Genomic DNA, 14,081 nt, shown 5'->3' on the forward strand with positions numbered 1-14,081 from the left:
CTCCATCCTTGTGACACTCACCCTTTACATATTTATAAACGTTTCTATAGGTTGACTTAAATTGCAGGCTGATTTGGTGTTTACCAGCATGTGATTTTTCATAGACACATTTTTTGAGATACTTATTTCTCACTGGAAGGCTGATTCAGGGCCACTTTTGTAGATACTTTGGATATGCAAATATGTTACCTTATGTGAAAATATTGATTTGTAACAGAAGAGAAAAATAGGGTAAATTATTAACTTTGCTAACTAAGATCTAAACAGCAGCATCAGACGCCTTAGTATGCAGATCGATGGAAGCTCTGTAGCATCAGACTGAGATTAGAGCTTCTTATTGCTCTCATGTAATGGCAGTGTGAATGTTGAAGAATACCATAGTCATTGGAGGAGCAGGAACGGGGAGATACTCCTAAAATTCCTGAAGTGGTTTATTTTTTTTAACTTGTATTACTCTATATAGTTTTCAGCTCTCATTAAGATGATGAGTTTAATCAGTTGTGATGCAACTACTGATTTTTCTGCTCTATGCAAAATTTAAAATATTCATTCTCCAGGGAGATTTTATAGCATCCTCTTAGTTTAGAGTTGGCTACATTAATGCCATGAGTGAACTCTCCTTGGGCACTACCTATAGTAATACTGCAAAACAGAAACATAATTAGTTTTCATATTTTAGTACTATAATTTACTTCAGGCTGTTACACTAATTTAATATACAATTATAGCATCATTCTATAAGTGATTATAGAGAAGATAATTTTGCAGCTCAAAATGACAACATTTTTAATAATTTCCTTACAAATTTTGTGTCAATAACATATTTCCGGTTTTGGCTAACAAGCAAATATTTGTGTGCTGAAATATGCTGTACTGCAGTGTTTCTTGTAATGAAAGGGATTTTTTTAAAAAAAAAAAAAATCTGTTTTTAAAAAATAAAATTTAATAAGTATTGCTGGTTGGTTTATGTACTCAGCTGAAGGATGAAGGTCAATGACAGCAACAAACTGCTTATTAGGTGCTTCAAATTCTTAACGTTTGTATGGTGCTTTTAGTTGCCCTGTTGTTGTGGTTGCCAGGAAATGTTCCACAGAAGTATTTTAAAGGTCTTGTCAGGTTTGTGACTGCATTTTGCTTGGTTAATGTTAATTTGAAGTTGGGGGCAAATCTGATTTTTAAACATGATGTCCTCGTGCTTTGAAAGAAGCACTTGTGTTCATCTGATCAGAATTGGCCAGGGTTTGTGGTAGCATGGCTGGTTAGTTCTCTGAACTGAATCGTAACATGTTTCTCTTTGCTTTCCTCTATTACCATGAATATTTTCTAACAATATTTGTGCATGGGTGTACCAGTGGGAATTGTAAGTACTTTGCAATATAGTGCTGAAGGATGAATTGACAAAAGTGCGCCATTTTTACGTTTCTAACAAACGGTTGCACTGCCAGTGTGTCTTGTGCAATAGAGGACTGAGTTTCCGGAGTAGAACAGGAAAAGTAGTTGCAGGATTAGGAGAGGGATCTGTATGAAATTAGGCTGAGTAGACAGGAGTTCTTTACTTAATAAAATTGCCATGCAACTGGGGCAGCACTTAGGTGAAATTGTGTTGGCATAAATGTGTGTGTTTATTGGTCTATATGTAGGAATAAGAGACTTAAATACAAGAGCTTATTTCTGCTGTTAACCTCATCAGTCTAGACCCTGTGAAGGTACAAAACCTCAGGTCACTGTTACTTTCCAACGGTTTTAAAATGTATTTGTAAATGCTGCGTGAACTTTGCTGTATTTGTTTTTGTAGCTGATTGGACACCGATCTATCAGTCTATGAAAAAAGAGGTGCAGTCATTTTGTATAAGGTTTCCTGGTGGCTTCTTGTCCTAAGAAATAAGCAAGAAAGTTCCATCTGCGTATCTGCCCGCATTTGGCACAGCCCCAGTTGTTCTCACACCTTCTTACAAATAGCACTGCAATGGTGTTTTTTCATTATCTGTGCATACACTTTTAGCATGGCTGACCAATGAATATGTTAGTGAATACTGGTATAAGTGGATGTGGATAGGAAGATGCCAGTTGCTAACTTGGCAACCATCTGACACTGTCATTGTGTAAACCTGCTGTTTATAGAAGTGTGCACAGGGATAGGTGCTCTGATTGAGAAGTTTGCCAGCTGTTTACTGTCACCAGCGACTACTGGGAAGTAGATAAGTTGGCTGCTGGTGTCAGCCTGAGAACAAGCAAGGAGTGAGCAGCCAGGCTACCACAGCAGCAGCTTATGTCTTTAGTCCCAGTTCCTGCCCTTTCAGTTACTGGTCTTTAGTGGCTGCCTCATTTTATGGTTCTGTTAGTTTTGTACCAGGGCTGGATAGGAGTGTGAATTGCAACACCATGTTTTTCTGCTGCAGTTCACTCTGAGAACAACTGGCAGGTCTTCCTGGTGGAGTGAAGCCCTGTTAGGGGTGCAGGCAGCTGCCAGAATACCCTCCAGCGTTCCCTCGGTGGAAGCGTGGACAGCTTGAGCGCTGCACGCAGCTGCTTCACTTGGCAGCATTGAACAATGCAGGACAGCTTACAAAAATGCTGTTGTGCAGAAGCATCGGTCTTTGCAAAATGTTTTTGAAGGTTTTTGGAGCAGTCAGGCCCAGCGATGCAGCTGGTTGCAGGCTGGGCTCCTCCGGCCTTCCTCTCTTCCCCTGCAGCCTTCAATGCATGCTCTGCTCTCTGGAGTTCTTCAGTTAGGTACCACCTAGAAATGTGGGTTGTCAATATAAATATCAATGTTTCATCTATCTAATTATTAAAAGTTTTAATAACCATGCTCTTGTAAGACTTCATATAAAAAAAAGTGCAATTCATCTAGTCTTCAGGGCATAATCTTGATTATTTCCTGTACTGATAATTGCATAAGACAGTGGCCCTAAGCTAATGTTTTAAACAAATTTAGTGGAGATTGTTTAAAATATCCTTCAGCTTTTCAGTACATAGACTTCATGTTTGAACATACTAGCTTTCTTGCAGCAGCTTTAAACATATATTTTGAAACTGAAAGCTCTGACCTTACCCCACTGACTCAGAAATCTTTCCGGTGTGTGTGTAACCAGCCATATGTAAACCTTGGTGGAAACAAGATCAAAAGCTACAGGGTCAAAGACAGGATTGTTTTTTCCCCTTTATATAGTTCCTGTGCCGTAGCTCAGGGTTAGGTATTACATTCGTACAGAGTGTGTATGCTTTAGTGACTTGCTTCCTATCACAATTAAATTTTGTTATTCTGATGATATGTCACAAGAGAAGTTTATGTGGCAAAAAAAGTATTCTCTTGCCCTAGGTATTTTTAAAGGAGCACCACTCGTGGGAAGTTGCTTTGTACCTTCTCAAGAGCAGTAGTTGGTTGAGAGACACAGCTTCTCCTCATTTCTTGGGATAGCTTCAACCAAAGCACTTCACAATCCTTTTTACAGTGGTTAAAGGCAACTGCTGGTCTCTCCACACTTTACTGAGACGGAGCAAAGGACAAGATAATCCCCTCAGCCTGTTAAATGCTCCATCCCATCTGGTAGGTGATAATTGCATTGTAAGGGGATTAGCACAGTGGGATATGCTTACAGTGTAATGAAAGCTGCACTACAAGTGTGAAAGTCAGCTGAATGTGTTGAAGCAGTTTGGGACCTCACATTTGCACATTTTTGTAAATATCATAAAAGAAGTTTCATCTGGAGAAGGCGCACAGTACCTTTACATGCCTTCGCATGGGGGTAACAGGTCATAAATTTATTTTGAGACATCAGTAGTCTAAATATCTGAAACCCTCTCATAGGACTAAGTGGAATAGGCTTTTGTTTAGATGAATGCAACATTTTAGGGCAATTTTGTGATTCTAGCTGTATTAAATGCGTCTCAGTGTTCACTTAAAAATCCAATGACTTGGAAATCACAGGGTTAAGTTGTCACTGGTAGAGGAGCACCTGTGTTATTAAACACTGCCTAGAAATCTTCATCAGTAAAGGGGAAATTTGAATAAGCCACACTGTGAGGAATATCAGAGTAATTTTGTGTCAGTCGGGATAAGAGGATTTCAAGCTGACAGTAACTCTCCTTGCAGCCAACCGGAATAAATGCTTTGAAATTTCAAGCATGAGCCTAAGGTAGTGTAAAACGACTCTTTAAATACATTTTTAAAATTGTCTTTTTTTTTTTTTTTTTAAGTTTAGCTAGTGCTGTCAATAGTGAAGATAGTAAATCTCAGCACATTTGATAAGCTAGCTGTAATTTAGCTTCTGTATGTTTCAAGATGTTAAAGATCCATTGGAAGGTATGTAAGGTAGGGCCATAGTTGGGGGTTGGTTACCATCCGGTTAGTTGTTCTCTCTTCAGTCTCCCCATGTGGTACAAGAAGTGGAGCAAGTTGCTCAGTGCTGACCAGTATGTGCCATTTGGCTGGTTTGAACATTAACCTGTCGCGTTAAAACAGGGCTTGGTTAGCCCACACTGTGCTGTGGTAGCATTTCATGGCCAGATAGATTAGAAAGTTAACAGAAGTGTGTGTATTTTTACATAAGTAAGAGAGTCGGGTGTATGAAAATGCACTGCATATGGTAGATGCTATGATGATGTTGTATGATCTTGCTGCAGCATTACATTTTCTAATCAGTTAAGGTTCTGTGACCAGCTGTGTGGTTGCTGTTTTTTCAGTTTCCAGTTCCTGGCCTAGCAGCTCTGTCTGTGTGTGTCTGCACCTCTGGGAGTAAGGACAAAACAAAACCTAGTGGTTTTTTATGGGTTGTCTGCAGTAACTTCGTCAGTCTGTGGTGAGGTTTTTAAGTGTGGTTGAGCTTGAGCTTCTCTTACTTAATCGTGTCTCTGAGTGTGCAGGGTCGAGTAGAAAGCTGCTTTTCCAAAGTTGTGGGGCTGAGACACGGGAGTGATTTCACAGTGGCTTTGTTTTTTTTCTTTCCTCTTTTATTATTGTTGTTTCTTTTAAGGTAGCTGAGCGGTACGAAGGATGTACCTTAATTTTCTTCTTTCAGATGAAAAGTGTTTACCTGAGGAGGGGAAAATTTGAGAAATGTGTTTTTTTGTTATATGACACTATGTAATTTTAAATATACCTGAGTGAAAGGTTATGAGCCTCAAAAAAGCAACCAACAAATGAACACCCCTCCAAAAAATTAAGCGTATCCTCTCTCCTTACCCCATTTCTTTCTGAAATATGAATTTCTGTCAGATGAAAATCCCAGTTGGAAGAACCATTTCCTTGACAGTGTATAAAAAGTACTGTTAAAGAGGAATTTTCAAATGTTTAGAAACGGATTTTTTTGACAATCGGTACATATATTTGAAATATATACAATTATAAGTATGTAGCAAACCAAATCATATATGGTATGTAATAGTTTTTTCTTCTTATTTAGGTGACAAACAGCATGTTTGGTGCTTCAAGGAAGAAGTTTGTAGAGGGGGTTGATGGTGACTACCATGATGAAAACATGTACTACAGCCAGTCATCGATGTTCCCACATCGGTCAGAAAAAGATGTAAGTTGAATAAGCTTGTTTTTTTTTCCCCTTTCAATACTGAGATAATTTCAAGCAAGTGAAATACAAGTGAGGAAGGGATTCATTTAGATTTAAGCTGTGGATGTGTTTTCAGTGGCAAGTGCTTTAATTTTAGGGAGGTTGTACATGTAAACTTCAGCCATATGCTTGCCAGGATTTAATTTTTTCATCTTAAAGAATTATATTTGTAACTTAAATTGGGTTAAGAATTATATCTTGTGTTTACATGTTGTGTCCACAGTGTTTTTGTTGTGGTTTTACACTTTATATCTTCAACTGTTTTTTTTTTTTTTTTTTTGTTTCTGAAAATGCCTTGTGCAGCTTGTTTGTCTGCTCAAGTATTCTAATTTAGGTATTCCTGCCATTTGTAATGACACAAAGTTACAAACCCCAACCTTTCTTAAACATTTTTTTCCCTCCGTAATGCATTATTTTATGTTAGAACTACATTGGCATTACCAAAGCTCTGCTTATTATTAAAATAAATAAATTAGCCAGTAAAATATTTCACTTTTATATGGAGTGGCATGTAGAAATATATGGAAGACTGAAAAGCATGATTTGAAATTCATGTCACCTCAAGGCCAGTAATACTATCTCACGACAGACTTGCATTTAATATGTGTAAGCAACAAATGTGCTAAATTTTCTTTTTAATTTAAAAAAAAAATCACTTCAGACTTTCAAAAAGGTGTCATTGCTTCAAGTCTGTCTCCATGGCTGTCCAGAAATATGATTGTTTAGTTGGAAATGTCTTGATAGATCTTGACCTATGTAAATATAAACATTTCCTATAGGCTTTTAGTGATTTGCATTTTAATCCAGATTTTCAAAGATATAAGGAAAGAAGTTTAAAGTATAAGACTTCTTAAAAAAAAAAAAAAAAAAAAAAAAAAAAAAAAAAAAAAAAAAAAAAAAGAAAGAAAAACGAACGCTTGAAAGCAGCTTTCCAGTTCAGTTTCATAAGTGATTTTTATGAGAAATTTCAGGTGAGCCAGCAAAGGATTAAAATCTATTATAGTGTTAAGAAAATTAAACAGGCTGCACTTTCCTGTTTATGTCCATTACACGTGTGCATGTACCACAGATGCACAAAGGCACAATGGAATATTTGTAATGCTGAATGTACTTTCCTTTCTGTGAGCTCTGAGGGGTTCATCTAGCATTCTCAAACACAGCAGATGCTATTTCTCCAAAGTGATTCTTAAATATTAAACCTCCAGCTGTAGATTTGATGCACTGAGGGAGAAATCGTTACGATATAGTAAGAAAGGTAAAGTGAGACGAACACTGTGCTGTACAGTGTGTGCGGTGAAAGCTGATGCTTGGGTTGTTGATGCCGTGGATGAGTGCTTTAGTTGCCTACTCTCTGTAGGCATTGTTGCAGAAGTGGATCTTAGAATGGGACTTCAAGAGAAGGAAGGCGGGTGTTCCAGACACCAGGAATGACATGAGAAATCATGAAAGCTTGTGGGAGAAGTGGCCAAAATGGGGCATAGAAGCTGCTGTGGGTGGCAGAAGAGTGGTGTCGTTCCCATAGGAAATGGAAGAGAGATTTTTTGCAAAAGCTTTTTAAAGTTTTATTTCCAAAGCCTTGTTAAGGCATTTTTTAATTTTTTCCCCTTGTAGCTTCACTATTGACTGTTACAACTTGCTGAGTTTATGCTTATGAAATCTTAAGCCATTATATGCTATTGTAATATTGCTATTGACATTTATAAAAAAAAATATTTTCTGTATACCTTTGATCACTGATGCATAGCTAAATGTATATTTTGTATTATTACATGCTGATTTTGATATCTCATTTTACTCGTTTTAGATGAGAAAGGTTGCAAAGGTGGTTGTATTATTTTAGTTTCCAAACAATTTTGTGGTTTTGAAAACATGTTCTAATTGAAAATAACCATGTTTTCAAATAGTCTTTGAACTGGAATTCTACTAAAGATGATACTCTGTACATGAGAACACAATAAATATATTGCCTGTGTTATTATTTGGCTAACACAAAAATAAATTTGCTGAGAATTTTCTCTGAGTAAGCTAATGAAGACTGAAGATCAAAACCCGGATCCAGTTTTATGAACACCAGGGTGGGAAGAAAAACTTGTAGAATTCTAGATCTTGAAACACTTTGAATTTTTCTGTTTTCACATTCATATTGAATTGGAATGGGTAAATCTAGGCAAAAAATGAAGGTAGATGAAACCTTGGGGAAAGGAGTAAATAATTTTTCTTTTCAGAAAATCCAACTGGTAATAAAAAGATAAAAACATGGCATACACAATCTCTTTGTAAACAGGCTGTAAAATGGCAGCATTTATGCCCTTTTTATAGTAGAGCTGTCTAAACAAGGTGCAGTTTTACTGCAGTTTAAATTATTACTCTTTTTTCATTTTCAGTTTCTTGCAGGTCTTCACTGACAGCAGGTAAAATGGATGTATTGCAGGTTTTAGCTACAAACCTGTAGAAAATGAGTTAAACATAGTTTTTGTTTTTTTGTTTTTTTGTTTTTTTTTCTTCTTCCAGTGTGTCGGGTATACACATAAATTCCAAGTCTTTCATTTATGCTTCTTTTATATTCCAGAGTTCTTTAACCTGAAATAGAGAGGTTCTAAGGGAAGCCTGCTGTGAATGGCCTCTTTAACTACTGCTCTTCAAGAAGGCATAAGCTTGTTTAGTATTTACCCTCATACTGGACATGACTGGGTGTTTTTCTGTTTTTCACTTTGTTGAAATCTTACTGATTCTGACCTTTAAAGTTGCTGCTTTTGAGGCGATCATTACTGAACATGTGTATGTGTACTCTAAGCAGAGGAATATAGAGAATGGTGAAACCCTCCTAAGATGAAGACTAGAGTGAGGACTGTTTCTGCAAGCGTATTATTTGGTATAAACTTCAGAATCTATTTTTCACTTTACTTTTACAGTAGGGTTTCTGTTGTTGTGAAGAGGCATTGTCTTCAGGTTGAGGACAGTGATGACTTGCACAGAGTTTGACTAGTTTGGGAGCTTTTCAGCTTTCTACCTTGTTTTAACACTTAAGGTGGAGGTTTCAGTTTTTTTCAAGTTATATGAGGAAATAGTTCTTCACTTATTAAGTGAAAAAGTAATTTAGAACCTATCTGAAAAAGATGTGAAAAAATATTTTATGCCTTCCTATAAACAATTCTCTTTGCACTTAGTGATGTGGTGTCTTTGTGACTTGTTTTGCCTAATTTGAATTTTAAAAGCATTTCTTTTACACAAAGGTAAAGTGAACGAAATGCTGCTCAAGTCCTGTCTTAAATTTTGAAGACTTTTTCCAGGTGGGAAGAAGCAGGAACAAATAGTTTAGGACATGTTATTTCATTTCAGAGCTGCAGTGTAGCTGAAAATGAAAAGCTTTCATGTAATTTACCTGTTTCTTTACTAGGGAATAACAGTTCTAGGCAGTCAGGCTTGATATGACAATTGAAATGGAAAAGTTGCACGTTACTCATGTGCACAAGTGCTTCCAAAACCATAAGGATGCTGTTTGGGTCTGTTGTTTTAGGTAGAAAATTATGGTTCCTTAGATTAGATTAGGTCTTTCTCAAGGTGTCTAATGCTTCTTTTTTACCAAACAAGTGTCTTTGCCTTGAGTCATTGCAAACCTTCCTGTGCCAAAAGGGAAGAGGAACAGAGTAAATCCATGAATGCTCTATGAATTCTGCTGCATTTAGGGTCAGTGCATGATAACCAGGTCAATAGTCCTTTGGTAATTAAATCAGGCATTTTACAGAATTTGCAGAGAATAGAACAGGTTAAGAAAATAGTTTAAGATTTGCCTTGAAACAAATGTAATCGTGTAACTTAAATTGACAACAAAATGCACAGAGTGCCCACAAAATAATTACAGAGTTTATTTGTGGCTAGTTTCACCAACTTAATTGAGCTGTTTATGCACTCAGCAAAATCATCGTGAGGACAGTGATGCATGCATTTTTATTTGGATAGAGTGACAATAGTAGAAATTGGTAACTCAAAACTTTCATATACTTTTGAACCTACTGTCTTCTTGTCAAGGTTTAAAGCAAGGTGACAATAAATTGTGGCAGATGCCCTCTGTTAATCCCTCCCACCATAGAGCAGTGTTTAACCCCTCCCGTGCAGAGCTGGGGTGGTTGCAGCAGCTGCAGGACAGGCACCCGGAAGTCATTGGCGGGGCTTCACAGCAAACCAGAACTGGATTGAGGGATGCAGGGCCTGGCCTTGGCTCGCAGGCAGACAGGCAGCATCATCTCTAGATGCCGGCCATGGTCGAGGAGAGAGAGACCTCGTGATCTCCCTCTTGTATAGGGTGTATAACGATTATGGGATTAAATACTCAGTTTGTTAGATTTAGTCACCTGTTCTCTCCGACCCTTCTGGCAAATATGTCCCATTATCAGTTAACCTTGGTTACCATAGTAATAAATCTAAACATGAGCTTCTTCAGCATTCCATGTCATCTCATCAGCACCGAGCACAGTGTCCAAGAAAAAATATGCAGCTAACTTCAGGCAAGTGCAGTTCCTTAGAAAAACTTAGCTGAAAGAAAAATCCACTAAAAGAGAAACTTGTTTTTAACAAGACCAGGACACTTGTAAGGAGCAAAATAAAAAAAAAAAAAAAGGACAGTGTGCTGTGAGAAAACATGTCACCTGTTCAGTCTGAACTGCTACGACTTCTCATGAATAAGACTGTAAGAGATGGCTCTATGAGGTTTAATCAGTCTAGCCCGATCCCCTGTTCAGAGGATATAAGAATATAACATCAGGGAATCTCCGGTTGTACTGAACTGCAGATATAAATCTGACAGTAGACAGACATGCCTTTTAATGAAGATCTGCTCAAATTATGAGGAAAGTTAGGACAATTTTTTCAATGAATGCTTTTTCACTTTTTGGCCCAGAGCTTTGCTGTTCATTTTCTTTCCTAGTTGTTCTACAGGTTTTAAAGTGTACACAGTAACATGATAATAATTCCGATTTGCACTTCTAGTGAGTTAGTTTGAGCTTATTCTTCTCTCTGAAAAATCTTAATGTTTTAACTAATTATGGATTTTCTCAGTTGAGACCTGGTGTTCTTTTGCAGCTCGGTTCTTTCAAAACTTGCCTTCTTGCGAAATCAAATATATTTTAATAATTGGGGCAAGTAAGACCTAGCCTGCAGAACAGATTTGGCTCATTGCAACCATTGATGTAACTCCCTGGCACTACCTTTCCTGAAGTAGTAGGTCCTCAGATTTGGATATTGTGCCTAGTGAAATGGGTAAATTGATTCTGGGAGCCTGCTTTTTAAAGATTTCTTCCATCCTGATGTAGTAGAAGCATGTCTGTGATGGATCAAATGCAGGTGTTCCTGTCATGAGACAGTTGCATGAAGGCAAACATCAGTGGGTTTGTCTTGTAATAGACATGGCGGTGGTGATACGGTGAAGGGATAGTCAGAAGCTGTTGTCAAAGTCTTTTACTGTGAACTTCCATTCCAGTAATTTATAGAACCTTTACCTAAGTCTGTATTTTGAAATATATAGCCTTATAAAAAGGTGTTACTTTTACAAGAGAGAAAACCCAGAAACTGGACTTGGCTTACCATGGAGACAGAAATCCAGAATCTGCTAAGTTTGGGAAACTAAATGTGGAAGGGTCTAATCAGTCTTCTGGAGACAGCTTTGGCTTTAGGATTGCTGAACACCATGTTGTTCCAGCTGGATTGTTGATTTTCTAATACAGTTTTTTAGGATTCTTAGGAAACTTATGGTATCTTGTTTCCCAAAGCATCCTGCTTAGCATTTGCCTGAGTCACTGCATGAGAGTTTGTTGGTTTAGTCATAATTTAACTTCAGATGCTGCACATAGAGATATTGTTAGTACTTAAGAATTCCCATGGAGTCTTGTGTCAGAAGCAGTTATAGAATTCATGCTTAATGCTGGCTGGTTGAGTAGAGCTGCTTAATGTAACTTTTCGTAGTTTGAATAGTTAGAGAAGGGCAACAAAGCTGGTGAGGGGTCTGGAGAACAAGTCTGATGAGGAGCAGCTGAGGGAACTGGGGCTGTTTAGCCTGGAGAAAATGAATCTGAGGGGAGACCTTATTGCTGTCTACAGCTACCTGAAAGAGGTAGCATGAAGGGTGTTGGTCTCTTCTCCCAAGCACAAATGATGGGATGAGAGTAAATGGCCTAAGTTGCACCAGGGGAAGTTCAGATTGGATATTAGGAAAAATTTCTTCACAGAAAGGGTTGTCAGGCATTGGAACAGGCTGCCCAGGGAAGTGGTTGAGTCACCATCCCTGGAGGTGTTTAAAAGGCCTGTAGAAGAGGGCCTTACGGACATGGTATAGTGCCAGTGTAAGGTTAACAGTTGGACTTGATGCTCTTGAGGGTCTCCCAACCAAAATGGTTCTATGATCCATTTGTGGAGGAGAAGAGCTTATTTGGGGAGAAAATAATTGTCTCTAATTATAAATAACAAATGAATATTTTCATATGCATCTCTTTGCATATACACATAATTGCATGTTTGACTGAATATTGGGCTGGTTTACCCTCCTTGCTTTGTGAAATGTGGCTTAAGCTTTTTTCTTTGAAGTGTGAGTTGCAAAGCAACAGAGGTGCTTTTTACCTTTCCCAGGGAGTGAGTAAACATTCTTTGCATCTTCTAGGGAGTACATAATTTAAAACAAACATACAAACACTACATAACATCAGACTTTGAATGAGTGAAAGTACAATGCCATTAATTGAATACAGTTGGAAGGACGTGCAATGGATGAGATTAGAAACAAATTGAGGGAGTTTTTCTGTTTTAATTCACTATACTCTTTCAGAACCAGAAGTGTAGAATGCAAAATGCAGCCTTTTACTGTGTCACCTATAAGTTTGTACCTGGATGGGTTTATCAAATAAAACAATCCATGATAAAGTAATTTTATTTAGAGAGGAAAATTATTTTTTTTATACTCTTACACAGTTTGCAAGAACTGTATTTATGAATTAAAGTTATTTCACATCACTTACTTTACAATTTGAGATTATGTCACAAGGAAATGAATTTCACTGTTGAGGACTGTACTATATAATTTTCACTATGGTTGAGTTTGTATTTAGATTTTTTTTTTTTTAATAGAAGAACTAAATGACTCTGGAAATTGTTGATTCCATACTTTATATAAAAGCTATATTTTACTGCATCTCCACTTAAATCAACAATATATAGTAGTTTGTATATGTCAGCTTCAGCATATGAAGCGGTTCCTTGGACCAGATTAATTCCATGCATAAAATCTTCTGCCTCTTCTAGAAGTGGAATGGTTGGTTTCTTACACAATCATTCAGTTCACCGAACATATTGTATTGTAATGTGGGTGGTTTACATGCTCAGTGTATGGGTGGTTTGGGGTTGGTTGGTTTGGGGTTTTTTGTTTGCTTTTATTTTTTCATATGCAACTGGTTATTTAATTGAAATAAAATATTTACTTTGTAGTCTTAGTTCTTAATTGCTTATGGCATTTTCTTTTGTAGCAGCCTTCAACAAGTTTTCAGTAATCTTTTGGCTCATTAGTACTCTGTACCATCAGAGTGTCTTCTGCACAGGGAAAATTTATTTTTAGAGTTTTACTTTAATAGCCACGTTAACCTCACGTTGATAACGTCACTGTCATTCAAAGGCAACATCTTGCCTTTAAGATCTTGAGATACTGTTGCCAACAACAACAAAAAAAATCCATTTCAGTGTAATTCAAAAGGTGATGCTTGTAGTGTGGTCTTCCCTCCCTGTGCTTCCCAAGTACCACTGGACACAGGAGACCACAGCTGTGAGTGATGACATCTGAAAGGCTGAATAAAGTTTCATCTATTTTTCAGCATTGTATTTGTTTTTATATTTCACAACTAACATATATCAGTAACAATTTTCGCTTGCAAATAATACCCAGCAAATATAAGGCTTTCAAAATTTCTTCATTGGTCTCTGAGTCTGAGATTTGGAAATATTTTCTTGTAGTGTGAATTTTGTAAACGTATCAAAAACTGCTTTGTAATCTAGAGAAGGACTAATAGTAATACTAAATATTAAACTGGCAGAGTATAGAAAAATCTATGTTTTTTAATATCTTACTTGTTGGCTTGATTTGTTATTATTTTTTACATCAATATAACACTTTCTTCTTTTGAGGCTATGGGTCAGCTGGTTTATTATTAAATAGTGAGCCACAGATGGCAGATACCAGAAATAAAGTAGTGCAAATACAAAATGATGCTGATGTTTGCACCTGTGAGAAAACCATCATTTATCAGGCCAGATATTACTCACAGACCTACTTGCTTATTCCAACATGTTTTGCTTTTAGTTGACCTTCTAGTGTTGGATTGATGTATTTTACCTTCAGCTTGCTTTGTCTTGAAGAAAGTAGCTTTAGGCCAAGGGTGTCAAACTCCTTTCCACCGGGGACCACATCAGCCTCGCGGTTGCCTTCCAAGGGACCAGTGTCATTTTGGGACTGTATAAATGGAGGAGTAGTTACATTTA

At 37.2% G+C, this 14,081-nt stretch overlaps 1 protein-coding gene across 3 annotated transcripts in view; it reads left to right on the forward strand.

Annotated features, from left to right (window-relative positions):
- The window catches only part of CNOT2 (CCR4-NOT transcription complex subunit 2), a 90,292-nt gene that overhangs the window by 44,423 nt on the left and 31,788 nt on the right, over positions 1-14,081 (forward strand). For all 3 annotated transcript variants that reach the window (XM_065040285.1, XM_065040290.1, XM_065040294.1), the window contains one exon: positions 5,406-5,528. In XM_065040285.1, the coding sequence (XP_064896357.1) occupies positions 5,418-5,528 (111 nt within the window). In that variant the 5' untranslated portion in view covers positions 5,406-5,417. The remainder of the gene's footprint in view (positions 1-5,405; positions 5,529-14,081) is intronic.

The sequence above is a fragment of the Columba livia genome, chromosome 1 (assembly GCF_036013475.1).
Source record: "Columba livia isolate bColLiv1 breed racing homer chromosome 1, bColLiv1.pat.W.v2, whole genome shotgun sequence".
Classification (NCBI taxonomy): domain Eukaryota; kingdom Metazoa; phylum Chordata; class Aves; order Columbiformes; family Columbidae; genus Columba; species Columba livia.